The 15,837-nt window shown below is 39.3% G+C and overlaps 1 protein-coding gene across 2 annotated transcripts in view; it reads left to right on the forward strand.

The window, feature by feature from the left end:
• Positions 1-15,837, forward strand: part of MPHOSPH8 (M-phase phosphoprotein 8) — a 25,406-nt gene continuing 9,569 nt past the window's right edge. Inside the window, exons 1-8 of one of the 2 annotated variants that reach the window (XM_063394618.1) lie at positions 1-294; positions 4,849-5,004; positions 5,898-6,755; positions 9,470-9,566; positions 11,260-11,385; positions 11,472-11,560; positions 12,682-12,822; positions 13,629-13,715. In XM_063394618.1, coding sequence (XP_063250688.1) covers positions 61-294; positions 4,849-5,004; positions 5,898-6,755; positions 9,470-9,566; positions 11,260-11,385; positions 11,472-11,560; positions 12,682-12,822; positions 13,629-13,715 — 1,788 coding nt within the window. In that variant the 5' untranslated portion in view covers positions 1-60. The remainder of the gene's footprint in view (positions 295-4,848; positions 5,005-5,897; positions 6,756-9,469; positions 9,567-11,259; positions 11,386-11,471; positions 11,561-12,681; positions 12,823-13,628; positions 13,716-15,837) is intronic. The other variant, XM_063394619.1, reaches the window with a different exon arrangement.

Raw genomic sequence — 15,837 nt, forward strand, 5'->3', positions numbered from 1 at the left:
TGTCAGCCCCGCGGATGTCGCAGCCGCTGTGCGCCCTTGTCGTTTGAAACTCGGCCCAAGATGGCGGCGGCGGCCGGGAGCCGGGCCGAGGCGGCGGCGGAGGGAGAGGAGGAGACGGCGGCGGCCGCGGTGGCGGAGAATGAGAACGGGGAAGAAGACGGCGGCGGGGCGGGAAAAGCGACGGGTGCTGCCGCAGCCGGCGGGGAGGCTGGCGGCGGCGAGAGCGAGGTGGACGAGGAGGATGGGGAGGACGTGTTCGAGGTGGAGAAGATCCTTGACGTGAAGAAGGAGGGGGTGAGTGCGCGGGTCTCTTGCACTGGGCGAGGAGCACGTGAAAAGAGTAATCCCGTTCCAATTGCGATGTAAAGCACTCCGCGCACAGTTTTGCAAGGAGGCTTTTTGTCCCTTGTTCCAGATTCAATCCCCTCAGCCAAAGATAAGTCTTTATTAAGTTGTCGAGTTTTGTCTGCATTGTTAAACTGATCTTGGCTAATAGGGTTCTATTTTGATGTGAAATGTCTTAGTGTAGAGATGGGCAGGGTTGAATATAACTGAGAATTTAGAGGCGTTGTCAGGATATGTTGCCAGGGACCGTGTTCGCAGAAAACGGGGGAACACCTCCTAAAATAAGAGAGTCTTCTCCTCATTAAAATAATTAGCTGCAGTGATCTTGCATTGTTTAAACTGAAATACCAGACCTTGATTTGTTTCTTTGAAAGCAACCTAGATTGGTTGAAGTTCTTGAAAAAATTTCCTAAACCGCAAATAGAAAAAAAAATCAACACGGGTTTTTTTAAATAATTTTGTGCCTGAAAGATTTTTAATTTAATTAATTTATGTTTTTTATTTTGGGCTTCAGTCAGGTACATGACATTATAAACTTGTGTCAGTTCCATATAAAAGGTCAGAGTTTTGAAACCCTTAGGCTGGAGAACCTTCAGATCAGCATTTTCTTGTATATTTGTGATGTTATTAAATTACTGTTAAAAATAAGACGCTTGACACGGCCAATATATCAAGCAGCAATTTAATAATTAATTAATTATCATGGTAAAGTGTGAGCAAAAAGGCAGCGCTGGGTACAGTGGTAGGGGTTTTCCCTTCCAACTGCACACCCATTGCTGGATTTGATGGTATTTTATTTGCTATATTCATACATATTCATAAGCTTTCTCAGCAGTTTCCATTTCTAGTTTTAACGTCACAATTCAATACCTAACAGCCATAAATCTATAGATTGTCCTGTATAATTCTATAGACCATTGTGATCTATTCTGATATTTCAATACTCCAGGATGTACTTCCAGGATATGTTTTTCCAGGTGGTGGGATCTGGCTTCCAGATGTGGGGTCCCATCTCTATTTTCAAGTCCATCAATCTCCAATGCTGATGTCCAGTTTCCCTCTCCAGGAGCCATAAATCAGTGAGCTGAAGTCATATCTTCATGTCCAGGATGTTTTCCCACCTTGTGTGAGGCCTGAGCCCCCTCCTTATTTCCTTCTTTTGTCTAAAAAACCTTTTTGCACTCTAAAACTACAGTTTAAAATTCTTTAATACAAAGCAAGCTTCTAAAGTTATAATTAAAGGACACTTATTGCAGAATAGCTTGAGACTTATAATATTTGCAAGCAAATTTGCAAGCAAAAAAAAATTGCAAGCAAAAGATTTATTCAAAAACTTCCTTCCATGCTTTCCTCAGCTGTTTATTAGAACTCATCTTTATAACTGTCCCATGGCTGTGTTCCACCACTATGATTACACAGATTTTCTTCATTTCCCTGGCACGAAACATAACTTTGTATTTCACATTACAATTACACCTTAGCTGAAATATGTTGATGTCTTAAGATTATGTTATGCTTTCAGGGTAATACAGTATTTATAACTTTGCCTCTATGAAGTGTTGGTCAGCATGAGTCAGGCTTGAAAACGAGAGGATTCCTTTTTTTTTTTTTTTTTTTTTTTTTTTCCCCCTTTTCTTTCCGTCTGCTCTCAAGTGATGGAATCTGAAGTCTGTAGGTCCAGGTGGTCGTGGTGGTGAGACATACCATTAAAGAGTACTGGAATACGTCAAGAACCGTCTCTTAACGATGTCCTTGGCACATGCTGGTAGCAGGGTGTCTCTCTTCCGTCCCCCTCCCAGCACACAGCCCGTTCTGAGCTCTGTGTGCCTGAGTTTTGCAGGCTGGGTCAGTGCAGGAGCTCCAGTGTGAGTGTACCCAGCACATGTTGGTTGTGGCTGTGTGGCTGGAGCTCCAGATGTATCGAGTGCCCTCTCGGTAGCTCTGCAGACAGGCCTGTGCTCCTGGGCTCCGCAAGTGCGGGGCAAGGCAGGAACTCATACCGAGGTGTGACTTCCAGAGTGGCTGGGAAAGAGCCCTGTGTCACCACAGAGTGAGTCAGCCACTGGCCAGCGTGGCGTGGGGCCACTCGGGGAGTTCTGTGTCACGGAACAGGAGTGAGACAGCTGGAGAGCCCTGCACAGAGATGCTCTTCCCACACACACTGCTGGTGTTGCTGGGCCTGGCAGCAGCAGGGGAATGAGAGACAGCACTCCTGGCTTGGGATTGGGCTGGGGAGTTAGACCTGTGGATAAATAAAACATTCATGTGTTCTACTTCAGAGAACAAGCAGTGAAAGTTTGGAGATGTAGTCTCTCAGTGTATCTGTAAAGCCTTTCATTCTGCACCTCAGTTACACTTAAACAACAGGCTCTGGTGCAAATTGTGATGTTGCCCAGTGGAAGTGGGAAATTTTAGCTCTGCTGTTTAATGACATGGTGGTACTGCTTTCCATACGAGTTTGTTCTTGTTCTCACAGAAGCTAGAGCAGTATAAAAATGCTTGGAAGCATTCTGTTTTTTCTAAGTGATAACAGAGGAAAAAAAATACTGAGTGAAAGAGTGTTGATAGGTGAGTGTAAGGCTGTGTCTCTTAAGAGTGAGAATCAATCTTCTGGTTTCACTTAAGCTGAATTTTGTATCACTCTCCTAAGCTGCATTTTTCTGTCACTCTCCATGTACAAGATGTAGTTCTTCAACAGCCAAATGGTTTTGCATTTGCATTAGACTTTATTTTATGCAGCTTTCTCAGTTAATGAAAAAAGGATTTGTAGCTTATTTGGTACCTGAGTTACATGGATGTATGTACCTAATTCTGCAAGTAGCAGAAGTCCTGCATCTGAAAGGGAATAACCCTGTGCCACCAGGCAGGTGAGAGTCAGCTGGCTAGGACACAGATTTGCAGGAAAGGAGCAGGGAGTCCCCACAGGCAAGTAAGGTGAACATGAATCAGCAGTTCTTACAGCAGAGAAGGCCAGCAGCATCCAAGAGCGTAGCCAGAAGATCAGGAGATGCTTCATTTCTCTTCTCAGACTGCCGAGAAGCATCCGGAGTACCATGTGAAGTTCTGAGCTCCCCAGGACAGAGGAGACACGTGCATAGCAGACAGAAGGGTCATGGAAACAGTCAGGAAGCTGAGAGCTGGATTTGCTTTGCCATAAGAAGAGAAAAGTCACGGGAGATCAAAGTAATATCTGTATCTAGCAGGAGGATGTCAAGAGGACAGAATCAGATCCTTCTTGGAGGTGCACAGGGAAAGGATGAGACAGTGGACACAGGCTGGAAGACCAGGAAACCTGCATAGATACTTGAGCAGATTGAGCAGCCTGATGTAGGCAGTCCTGCTTTGAGAGGGCGTTTTACTTGTTAGTTCTGGGGGTCTCTTATAACCTAACACACTCGGTGACTGTAATGAGAAAGGTACTGGTTGCTTATTTTATAAGTAACCCCAACAGAAGAAAGAAAGAGCAGAGGGGATTGCGATTCAGAAAATTTAATTCCTAGATCAAGAAAGATGGGTTAAGCTAAATTTTAAGAGAAATGTTAAACTAAGGTGTTTGAATATGGGCTGTTTATTTATTTAGATATCTGTGAAGCAAAAGGCAGAAGATTGTAAACAGAGTTGGTTAGTTGGTTGCTGAAGTTTAGTGGCATGTATATATACACTTGGTCAAAGGTTAATTATACTCAGGCAAAAATTTATGCATAGACTTTTAACAGTAAGTGCCAAATGGCAATTTTTCTGAAGCTTTCTTTCTCCAGGCTTGGTTAGCACTGTAAGGTCTTTCAGAGCGTCATCAGTCCATGTTTAAAAGTGAGAAGTACTATTCTGCCTCTCTAAAGGTGCTTTCCTTAGCACATTTGCTAAAAAATTATTTTTTTAATGGTAAAGGATTTTGTATTTTAGTAGAAAAAATGAGATAGAAACTCCAGGGTGCAATTTTATCCGAGTTAACAGTTCAATACTGTTGAAATAATTGATCTCAGATTTTTGTATGTAATCTACCAAAATCTTTGTAACTAACTCCACTGAATTGCACACACTCAGATTTTTGTCTAGGTTTAATTTGATCTCATTGCTGGGGGTTTTTTCGTAATTGTTGGTATTTCAGTTTATCAAAAATAGAATTGATTACAAATATAGCATAAAATATGAATTCTAATATGAAACTTGGTAAATGGTGTTAATTCAATAGAAGTCTTAAGGGTTTATATCAAGTTATTCAGCAAAGAGAAAATCAAGCTTAAAAATTTTATGGAAGAAATATTAAAACTTTAAAAAATAGTTTCATAAGTGTCAGAAAACCCATTTTGATGAACTGACTGTGAATCTGTGATATGTACATTGTCGCTGTGGTTCTGAAAAGCTATAATATACTGCAAGTATTTTGGATAAAACTATTCCAACTACAGAAATAATGATTTTTCTGTACACAAAATTGTATATCCACTGACATCCTCAAGAACTGACTAGCTATATTGTATTAAATGTTGGTTTTTCTTACAGGGTAAAATTCTCTATAAAGTCCGGTGGAAAGGATACACCTCTGATGATGATACCTGGGAACCAGAGGTCCATTTGGAAGACTGTAAAGAAGTGCTTCTTGAATTCAGAAAAAAGGTGGTGGATAACAAGCCTAAACCTGTTAAAAATGACATACAGGTGTATTTCAACTTTCAGTATCTTATACTGCAGACATAATCCCTAGCTAGACTCTACTAATGAGAGCAGGGGAGAAGGGAAGGCATGTGAAATGTGGAATTAAGATTTAAGGAATCTCATCTAAAACTGCTTTGTTTCTTGTGAAACTTAATATTGTTGCTCTTCTCTGGTTGGGATTTTTTGTTGACAAGTTTACTTGTAGACTGAATCCATCTAAACTTCAGTTCCATTTCTAATGGGATGATATCAGTAATGTACGGTCATTTTAGTTTGTTTTTGACAACATAAGTAACCCCCTTTCCACATGCATATTGTCACTGAAGCTGGGCACATTATTCTAATCACCCTGCTGCTTTCTAGAGGAGATCAGTGAGTTTTAATATGTAATTATTAAGTTTGGTAAGAGAGGAATACTTAAGGAGAGAAAGCTTAAATGGCAGAGGGAAGAATATGGCTTTTTCTTTTCTTCTTTTTAACTGCTCAGTTAGTTTGAAAAAGCAGTGTAAGGATGCTTTTTGAAAATGGCACCCTGCTTCTTGGAAACCTTTAGGTAAATCTTACAAAATCAGATCAATTATTTTTGATGTAAAAGAGCTCAGATTTTGTTCCATTCTGGAATCTGGCTGTTAGATGCATAATTTGTTTTCGTGAATTGTTTGTGTATTGATTATCATCCAAGCAGTTAGTAATGTAATTTAGGTAAGTAAGCTAGAATTGTATTAACACATTTTGCATTTTGGCAATGAAGAGTGATCTTGGCAGGGATCAAAAGATTAAAGTGCTTAAAAATTTACTTCTCCCAAGCATGACCACTACCATTTTTGTGTACTTTGTACCAAAGTGATAGTTTATTGGGGAAGGAAAAACCTTAACTTTTTTTCTTTACCTTTTAGAAACTCTCTCTAAATGATGATATATTTGAAGCAGAGTCTGACAGCGACTGGCAAAGTGAAACAAAAGATGATGTTTCATCAAAGAAGAAAAAGAAGAAGTCAAAAGAAGGAGAGGATAAAAGTTCAGATGACCTGAAGAAGAAAAAATCTAAGTCTGCAAAACTCAAGGAAAAACCCAGAACAGAATGTGAAAATTCCTCAGATACTTTGGTTTTAGATTCAAAGCCAAAAAAAAGGACTTTAGAAACTGAGGATCCAAAGGACCCAAAGAAACAAAAGAAAGAAGATACTAAAGAAGTCAAGAAAAAGAAGGGAGAAGTTAAAGATTTAAAAACAAAATCTAAAGAAGATTCTAAAGAAAATAAAAAATCACAGAAGGAGAAGCATGGAGATGTTCAGTTTGACTCAGAATCAAGCACTGTAGATGATTCAATTTGTCAAGGAACTGATAATGAAATTTCAAACATAAATTCTGAAAATAAAGATGAAAACCAAAAGGTAGTAAGTGAAGAAGAGAGATTGGAACAAGAAATTGGTGAAAAAGATGCCATTACTGATAAACATCTTGATGGATCAGCAAGTAATGAAGATGATAGTATTGATACTAGGGCTAAAAGAAAGAAGAAAAAAAATCAGAAAGCAGAAGACTGTAGAGAAGAAGGTGGAAAAGTAGAAATTCAGGATACTCATTTAGAGAAGAAGAGCATGCACAAAAAGCAAACAGGTCAAGAAAAAGTACCAGGAGAATTGGAGAAAGTGTCACCTGCTCCTTTGTCACCTGCTCCTTCGCCAGTGCAGAAGGGTGTGAAACTGAGTGCTGATGAAAGGGTGTGCAAGCCCACTGATTCCCCTGGGGAGGTAAGCACAGTGAGGGCAGGGGCTGGGGGTAAAACCAGTCATCTTGGAGGAATCCTTCGGGAGAGGAAAGCGTATTTAAATGTGAGAGGATAAATTTCTCCCATTTACTGTATCTTCTTAGAATGAAATTTCCTGTTCTTGCAAGGCGTGCTGTTGTTTTTGGCTGTGTTGGTGCTCACCTTCAAGAGTTTCCTCATTTGACTTCTCTGAGCAACACTTGCTCTCTCAGACACCAGCCATTCCTTTAGGGCTTACATGTGGTGGCATCTACCTGAGAATTGGAATGCTGAAAGCACTTCTAAAGCCCAGGTCTCACATAATTGTGTAGCAGGCTTGTCTTGTTAGAATTCCTGGAGTGCTTAGTTTCATGACACGGTTTCATATTAAATAGAAATAGAAATGCTGTACCTGTTGTTAGAAATGAGCTAACAAATACCAGAATATTTCTTTTTCCTTATTTAATACAGTAGTGTTTTAAGAAAAGCAGTATTGTAAAGGCAAAAGAAAAAAATTATGGCAAAAATAAATGTTTTTTGTAATGTTTCTGGGAATAGAATTTCTTTCAGCTGCTTCAGCCTGTTCTAATACAGTTTGCAGTTCATAAAACATTGGCTGCTCAGAGCAGCCATGTTCTGGTTTAACAGGATTGCAGCCAAAGCACCTTGATACTTACTGGACTATACCCCACTTCTGAGACCATAATTCCATGGTGGAAAGTTTCTTCTGCAGGCTTGACAGTGGTCCTCTGCCTGTGATTGTTTTGTGTGTGGAGTAGGTCGCCTTAAATAAGTTAGTTTGGGGATAAAGAATTATGTGGCATAATCTCAGAGTAAAACTACACAAAAGAGTGTTTTTGCAGGATCTTAGTGGTGAAAACTCTGGAAAACAAGGAATTACCCTGAGGCATAGGCCAGTTTCAGAAGGCTGTTTAATTAGTTGAAGTGATACGGTCCTTTATTACCCAAATATTTTGCTTATAGTTTGAGGCTACAGTATTTGTGAGAGAGAGACGAGTAGGAAAAATCTTGGTAAATCTGTTCTATTTACCAGTAGTATAAAAACCCTGTCACCTTGACCATGAATAAATGAACAGCAGAGGAAAGTGGGTTTCCTTGTGGCTCTGCATTCTCAGTATGCTGTCTCTCTTCTTTTCTCATGGTTGTGCTCCATGGAAGGTCATGCCCTGAGGTACCAGCAAAGTATGGAAGGTGTTCTGCTCTGCTCTGCGCTGCTTTTGACTTAAGAAGGCTTAAGCAGTGTTTTCTGTATTTTCTGAATAACTGGTTGGTTATTCTCTGGAGCAGCTGTGGACTTGCATGGGTGGATTTTGGTGGAGAGTTCTGCAGAGGTTTTTTTATTCACTAAGCTGTTGTCCCAAGCAGATAATACCTTTCAAAGAAAGTCCTCATGAGTATTTCAGGTACCAGTCTTTCCTTATGTAACTCTGCTTATAGAACAGCAATCATGACAATTTATAACCCAGTATTTTCTGTTTGGGGTCAGTTTGCATGCTGAACCGTTCCTTCCATTGCATTTGCTTCCAAAAATCACTGTGTATGTTGTGCATCTGACCAGCATGAGAAATGTGGAATAGGATTCAGGATTACTGATTTTAGCAGCCCCACTGTAGCAAGTATCTGGTATCCCTTTAGTAAGCTATGGATGTCCTCTTAAATACCGAGCATCTGGCAGGATTAACAGCTGCCTGTGTTGGCATTACTCACATCAGTGATCAAAAGCCGAGGTTTGTGGAGGGAAGGGAGGCAGTGAGGAAAGTAATTAAATGTCTCAGCTCTGCTAATACGTAATGATACAACAAATTAATCTGGTTTAATTAAGGTTTTGGCTATTTCAGATGGTAGTATATATATATAAATTTTTGTGAAGACTTCTTTTGGGGTAGTTTTTCAGAAAGACAGTGCTACTCCCTTTGCCAGGTTAGCATCAGAGACTGATACAAAGCCATGCCAAGGAGCCTTGTCCAGCCTGCTCTGCAGTGAATTTGCTGAGTGGAGAGAGATTGCAGGAGGACAAAGGCAAACTTTGGTAGAGACAGTTGAATTCCATTTTGGCAAATTTGATTATGTATCTACATCTACAATAAGTTTTTTCTGTGATATTAGTTACTGCAAAGCTCGGACTTCTGCAGGGATACCGTGAGTTTGGTGGATTTTGCTAAGTCTGTTTTCCAGAAATAATTGTTGCTATAACATTCAGCCTGTGTAAATTGGAAATCTTGGAACATTTGTGTCCAACTGTCAAGTTTTCTCAGCTGAGGTTCAAGCCAATGCTATCATCATGCTTCAAATAATACGGTGCTACAAAATTGTTAAATACTCTCATAATAATATCATCCTATTCAGGTTCACTATTTGGAACACGTGAAAAGGTCATAATTTTGAATTTCCATCAAAATGCTGGTTTTGTCATATCTGCAGCTCTTCCATAAAGCAACTTGAATGCCTGGGATGCAGTAAAAATATGAATTGAAGTTACTGTGTTCAGGAAATAATACCTCTGCTGTTAGGGAGGAAGCCTTTGCAGACTTAACTCGTGACTCACCTGTTTAATTCTGAGGAATGTCTGCCAAGACTGTTGCATGCAGGTTTCAGTAGTATTAATTGTAAATGTACTTTATTGTTGGAATGGTGAAAGGAGTTTATTTTCTATTTTGTTTTCTGCCACTGAAATTTGATCTTTGTTTTCAATTTTAGGAGAAAGAAGTAAAGAAAACTGAAATTAAAGAAAAATCTCAAAAGAAAGAGGCTGAAAAAGAGGAAAAAAACAGAAAAGAACAGAAGGTCCTAAAAAGTAAGTGCTAACTTCTTGAAACAGAGAAGGGAATGACCCTTCAGGGCATTCTCTTATTTCTACAAGGGCAGATACTGCATAGTTCGTAACACACACATTCACCAGAAATAAGGAATTCTGTTTTGATTTTAGGAAGCAAAAGTCTTCTGTTTAATGGCTTTGCTAATACATGCTTCATGAGAATGTTAATATATGCTTCATGTATGAAGCACAGAAGTATATAGAAGTCTCTGACATCTTTGTGGACAAGTCATGATTTTGCTCTTTTTAATTTAACTTTGACAACTGTGCTTCTCTGGCGTGCAATAGTAATTTTTTTTTTTTTGAGGAATTCATCCAACTATTGGCTATTTTCAGAAGAGTTCTGATGATATGATGTGTATATACCTTTTATATTTAGAAAAACTAGTAGGGGTTCCCATCAGACAAACATCATGCCTCTTGTTTTAGCCACAGAGACAAGTTATATGACCCTGGATGATATAGATACACAGCAAAAACTGTCTAGGTTCTGTTTCTATTCTTAAGAGTATAAGGAGGTTATTACTGTTACTGCTCTTGATCTTAGAACAACTCTGGATAACTTTTTTCAGAATGCATTCCTTCTCCAGAGGAGAACCTTTTCAGAACCTTTTTCTGAAAGTGGCATGGATGCTTACAGTGCTTAAGGAAAGTCGTAAGAAGCAGAATGATTAATGATTGTTTCTGTGAAGCACTTGTCCTTTGTCTGGTCATCACAGATATTGAAGCATATTTTAGAAATAGTAATTTATGCACAATTCTAAACTGCATCTCTTAAAAGGAAGATGGTACCATGTTGAAAGCAGTCAGAACTCAGACTTGCCAGGGTAGGTGGAGGGGGACTAGCTCTCCCTGCCTTTTGTCTTATGTTAAGCTTGTATTTGTGCTGCAGTACTTAAAGAGAACAGATCTTTTCTAAATAGATACTGGTCATTTACTTAAATTTTGTTATGTAATAATTTTTAGTGGCTCAAGTAGTCACTAGTGGTAACTGTCTTAATATTCTAGGCTTTCAGGTCATCAAAAGTGTATTTCAGTTGTTTAATGTAGCTTCAGAAGAAAAAAGTAGTAAATATTATGAGAATAACTGCAAATGAGAAGAATATTTGCCCGAAAATAAATTCATAGAAAAATTAAAAGAGCAAGGTGTACAAGAAAAGGAGAAATATAAGAGATGGAGCAGACACATGGACTTGCTGTGCTGCAGAAGGTGATTGAGAAGCACTGGGTGTGTGTCAAATGGAGAAGAACACTGGTAGCTGAGATTTTCTCCATTCCTGCTTGCATCTCTACTGCTCCAGCTCTGTCTCTGCAGGGGGCTGAAATGAAGTTTTCTTTTGAAACTCACTGATATCTTTTCAGTGTGTTTCCAATGCTTCTGCTACTGCAGTGATGGAGTGTTCACCTTCCCATAATCACTTCAGCCTTATTTATTACAACAAATTACAGTTTCTTTCAACTAAAAGCATTATTTGGAGCCTTTGTACCTAATGTAGCCTTTGCTGCTGGGAACCATTCCAAGCTGCCAGAGTTTATTTGAATGAAAAGTAGCAGTGGTTGGTTGTTAAGCTGCTGATCATTGAAGCAAGGGCAAGCATTCATTAGCTTGAAAATTTACAATTAGTTACTTATTTTACATGTTTTTTCTTCCACAATATTAAATACATGATAGATGGCAAGCAGCAAGTCCTGAGTTTGGGCATGGACATGCAGTTAGAATGGCTGACACTAGAAGAATTCCAGAAGCATCTTGATGGAGAAGATGAGAATCATGTATCAAGAGAACCAATATCTAGTAGTGAGTATTTTTTGGGAAGAAAAGGTATTTCTTAGCTGACAGTTCTAAGGGAAATATCCTATAACAGCACTGAATTTATTTTCTAGCTCTCCTGAGAGATGCTGTTAAAAGTGGAGACTACATGACAGTGAAAATGGCGCTTTCTTCAAATGAGGAATATAATTTGGATCAAGAGGTAAGTTTTGTGCAGTAGAAGTATTGGAAGACAGTAGGAGGGAAGAATACAGATTTTGATTTGTTTGAAAAGCTTTCCCCTCTTGTATTGTAGCAGATTTCCATCTCACCTAGGTAAAAAAGCACAAAGTATCAAAAAGGAGTACAGACTTGGAAGTTTCATACTTGTTATCCATTTCTTCCAAGAAAAAATGAAGTTTGATAGAACCATCCCAGTAGCTTTCCAACCAGTTTGCCCAGCGTATTTAACTGACCAAATGTGGAATTTTGCTGTTAGGAACAATAGCCATCAGTTCAAGTGGCTAAACTGTGTAAAACATTGTACATGGGAAATAAAACTCTAAAAAACCAAAAAACCTGAATGTTCTTTGACACACTGGGACCACTTCCTAATTGGTGTTCTGCCAGTTTGTAATCAGCTGTGTTCTTACTGGTTTACTTTCAAGGATCGATTTTCCTGTTGAATAGTACTGTAGTTCCATTTTTGAGTTTTAAAATCTCTGATACTGGTATTTTCACTGGTGTTCTTGTGTAGTTGCATTATGTAGCATTTTAAGAACTCCACATTATGGTAAGACTTCTGAGGTGTCGTAGGGAAGATGCAAGTAAACTACTGAGGCCAGCATGTGTTCTGTGTGTTGTAAGGTCTGCTGAAAAGTGCATGAATGAGTGAGGAGACTGACTGGTCACAAAGTGTCTTTGCACTTACACTCTGATAAAATCAAAAAGCAATGTTGTGGGAGCAGCTGACTTGAGCCATGGTTTTCTCCAGGGATTCTAACTTCTATTTCCCACAGTCTTGCTGCCTTCGCCATCCTCAGATATCTTACCAGACTTTCTTCTGGTTCATTCTGGTTTTCCTGCTTCTTGTTCTGGTCCTCAGAACTGCAACAGATTTTGCAGATTGTGGAGCTCAGAGTGTGAGACCTGCAGGCCAGAGAAGTGGGAGGTGTTAGTTTGCTGGTATCTGGCAGCCATGTATATGTGAGTTCTTCTGCCAGGGAGGGAAATCTTTGTGAAACACGTTGATCCCCTTGAAAGTTTTGTCTTGCAGCTTTATCTTGAAGTATTTGTTTTTATTATTATTGTTATCTTTTGTAATGGCAATGTTTCTTGTTCCAGGACTCAAGTGGAATGACCCTGGTAATGCTTGCTGCTGCTGGAGGGCACGACGACCTTCTGCGGGTGCTAATCAGGAAAGGAGCTAAAGTTAATGGTAGACAGAAAAATGGAACAACTGCACTGATACATGCAGCTGAAAAGGTTGGCTTGGTTATAGTTGTATTTGGGGTTCTGGGCTCTTTTACTTATGTTTAAAGGTGGTACACAATTTTTTACCTTTAGATGATGCCTAAAAAGTAGTTAGCAAGATACAGCAGGGTGACCTGAAATGCATAATTTCAGCAGCTGTGGTTATTGCAGTGTAAATAAGTTCTGATCACAAACCCTGTCCTGAACAGAGAATATCATAGGAGGAAAAGTGGAGCCAGAGGGTATCTCTGAATTTTTTGTCTGTTATTAGAGCTTAAGTTCTTGTGCTAGAATTGTATGTTATGATGTCTGGCTACACAAGATCCAAACTGGATACGCTTAGAAGGAAAATCTCTGATTAAAGGGATTTGGTATTTTAAAGCAGTTGGGCAAAGGACGCAGTGGCAAGCTCTTCCCATGCTAGGACCAGTTAAAGCAGTAAGTTAGAGCAAGCCAGGGTTTCATGGGTGCACTCTTCTGTTCAGCTTGGTCCATGTGCTTTCCCAGGTAAAGTAGACAGCCAGAAGGGAGCCTCATTCCACTTTGGTGGCACATGCAAATACACTGCTTCCTTGCTGTGATGTTTATTTTTGCAAGATTTAGAAAAAAAGTAAGAATTATAAATAATTAGGGCTATCCACTTGCCTAAGTCTGAACTGCTCTTCATTGGCCATGGGAGAGAGCAGTTTTAAATGTGCCATGACTCATGTTTTGAATTCTATGGATGAACTTTAAATAAATATCATTTTATATTCTGAAACAAAATTGGAATATTTTTACTTACTTGTGTTGTGGTTTTGGTTTGGTTTTTTCCTCAGAATTTTCTAACAACAGTAGCTATTCTTCTGGAAGCTGGAGCATATGTGAACATGCAGCAGAGCAGTGGTGAAACTGCCTTAATGAAGGTAAATTCTGTGTTTGTCCTTACATGGTTTAATTGGTTAATTTTTACCAAACTAATGAAATGTAAAAACATATTTGTAGAATTCATTTCAGGACCATGTACCATATCTGAAATAAAAATAGTATCCATAGTTCCTCTAAACAGAGTTTTAATCCATTTCTTTAATGTACTGTCATATCTGAACAAGAAACACAGATGCCTTCAGCATGCAGTGCTAAATGTGGCCCATCATCCTCTTCTGTTGTTTGGCTCAAAGAAGTGCAGGTGTGGTCTTCCAGCTGAAATAATCAGATTTTCAGCAGGAAGAGAAAAATTCTCAAAAGGAAAATCTTTCGCTTGGGTGTTTTATTGCACTTTCTGTTTTATTGCAGCCCAGAAATAAAATAGCTGATTTGCAGTCTAATTCCCAGTGCAGGTTCTTCACCAGTCACAAAGGAAATTTGTTGTAATGGAAAATTCTAATACTCTTAAAACTGTCTGTGCTTTTAATATTTTTTTCTTTATGTGGATGAATTTCACCGAAGTTCCCCTTTGGATAATCTTGCTGTTTTTATATATAGGCTGTTTGTATAGTTTGTTTGTCGAAGAGGTTACAGCAGCTTTCCTGCCCAGACAATGTGGTATTGTTTCTGTTCTGCCCTCTGTGAGGCTGAACAAGTGGGGGGATTTTGCATTTTCTCTGAAGACAATAACTCACTTGTGGTTTCCTCAGCCACTTCAATCCAAAATCTCTTCATAATTTGGCCACTTCCATGAACCTCAGTCCTGACCTTCATTGTTTTTAAAGTTTTTATTAGTCTTTGATGCACAGCTATACAACCCAATTAGCAGCCTATGGTGACTTATTCCAGGTGTTTGTTTTGCAATCCAGATACAAAGAATAGGATCTTCATTTCCAGCAACTTCCTGGGACAAGGAGTCTTGGTTTGGAAAGATGGGTATCTGTGAGGGAAAACTGGAGTTTCCCTTGGGATGGAGAATGTAAAGCCCTCTCCCTCCAAATATTACAATTTTGGAATTAGGAGCTTTCAGGCAAAAATATGGGAATAGGAATAACAGTTCTTTACTAGGTATTAAACATACAAATGTAGTAGTACAAAAAAAACGAAGCAAACAAACAAAAGTCTTAGAAGACCTTGACAGGAGTCAGGAATACGACCTGACACCCTGTTGGCCAGGGTGTTGGAAGCAGTCCAGATAAGTCCTCCTGGAGTGACAGATGTGGTTCTGTTGGAGTAGAGATAATCCTGTAGACAGGTTCAGTGGTGATGAGATGAGTTCAGTCTTCCTCTGAGAATCCAGTGGAAAAGAGAATGATCTGGGATCCCCATGTCACTGTTTTTATCTGGGTAGGGAATGGTTGGCTCCTCCCCACTGGGTGGAGCATCTCACAATTGGATGGTGCAATGTGTCGTGTCACTGGTGAGCCTCAGTGGCCCATTTGCAGAAGATATCTTCCCCAGAGGGGGACCAAAGTTGATGAAAGAGATAAGAAACACTGCCCCACCTGGTTTTAACAGATGGTCTATTATCAGAAGGCATCCACCCTCCTCCCCCTGGAGTTGCAAGAGATAAAGAAAAAAGAAACCATCTCCCAACTGCTTTTTACAGATGAAATAGAATACACTTTTTTTTGTTTGGTTACATAACCCAAGACACAAGGTTAGCCCTCTGGATACACTTATTAATGTGTTTATAAAGTCACTCTCTTTTAACTGTAGGAGTTTGATCATACTTTTTTTAGGAGAGAAGAAAGATCTTAGCGCTCAATTCCTTTGTCAAGTGAGGTGAGATTTTCCTGAGTGTTTTGGTTTGAGGAAGGCAGGTGGGTTGTTCTACTTAGGGAAGATGATGGAATGAAGTCACAGATCAAAGTTCAGAGCAGAGATAAACTTCAGAAGCTGTCTTTTGAAAGGTCTGTCAGAGATAAAAACGTTGTATCTCTTGTGCATTTCCCTGATATATCTGAGTGAAGTGTTTGAAAACAAGTGACCAAGAGCATGTGTTTGCTTTTTCCGAAGTAAAACTTTTTTAGATTTTCCTGTGCTTTTGTTAAGTCTGTGGTTGATGTGCCCTGAAATTCTTGCGGTAACTAACAGTGAACAGCTTTGAACATTTATGCA

Source organism: Prinia subflava, chromosome 3, assembly GCF_021018805.1.
Source record: "Prinia subflava isolate CZ2003 ecotype Zambia chromosome 3, Cam_Psub_1.2, whole genome shotgun sequence".
In the NCBI taxonomy this organism is placed as follows: Eukaryota; Metazoa; Chordata; class Aves; order Passeriformes; family Cisticolidae; genus Prinia; species Prinia subflava.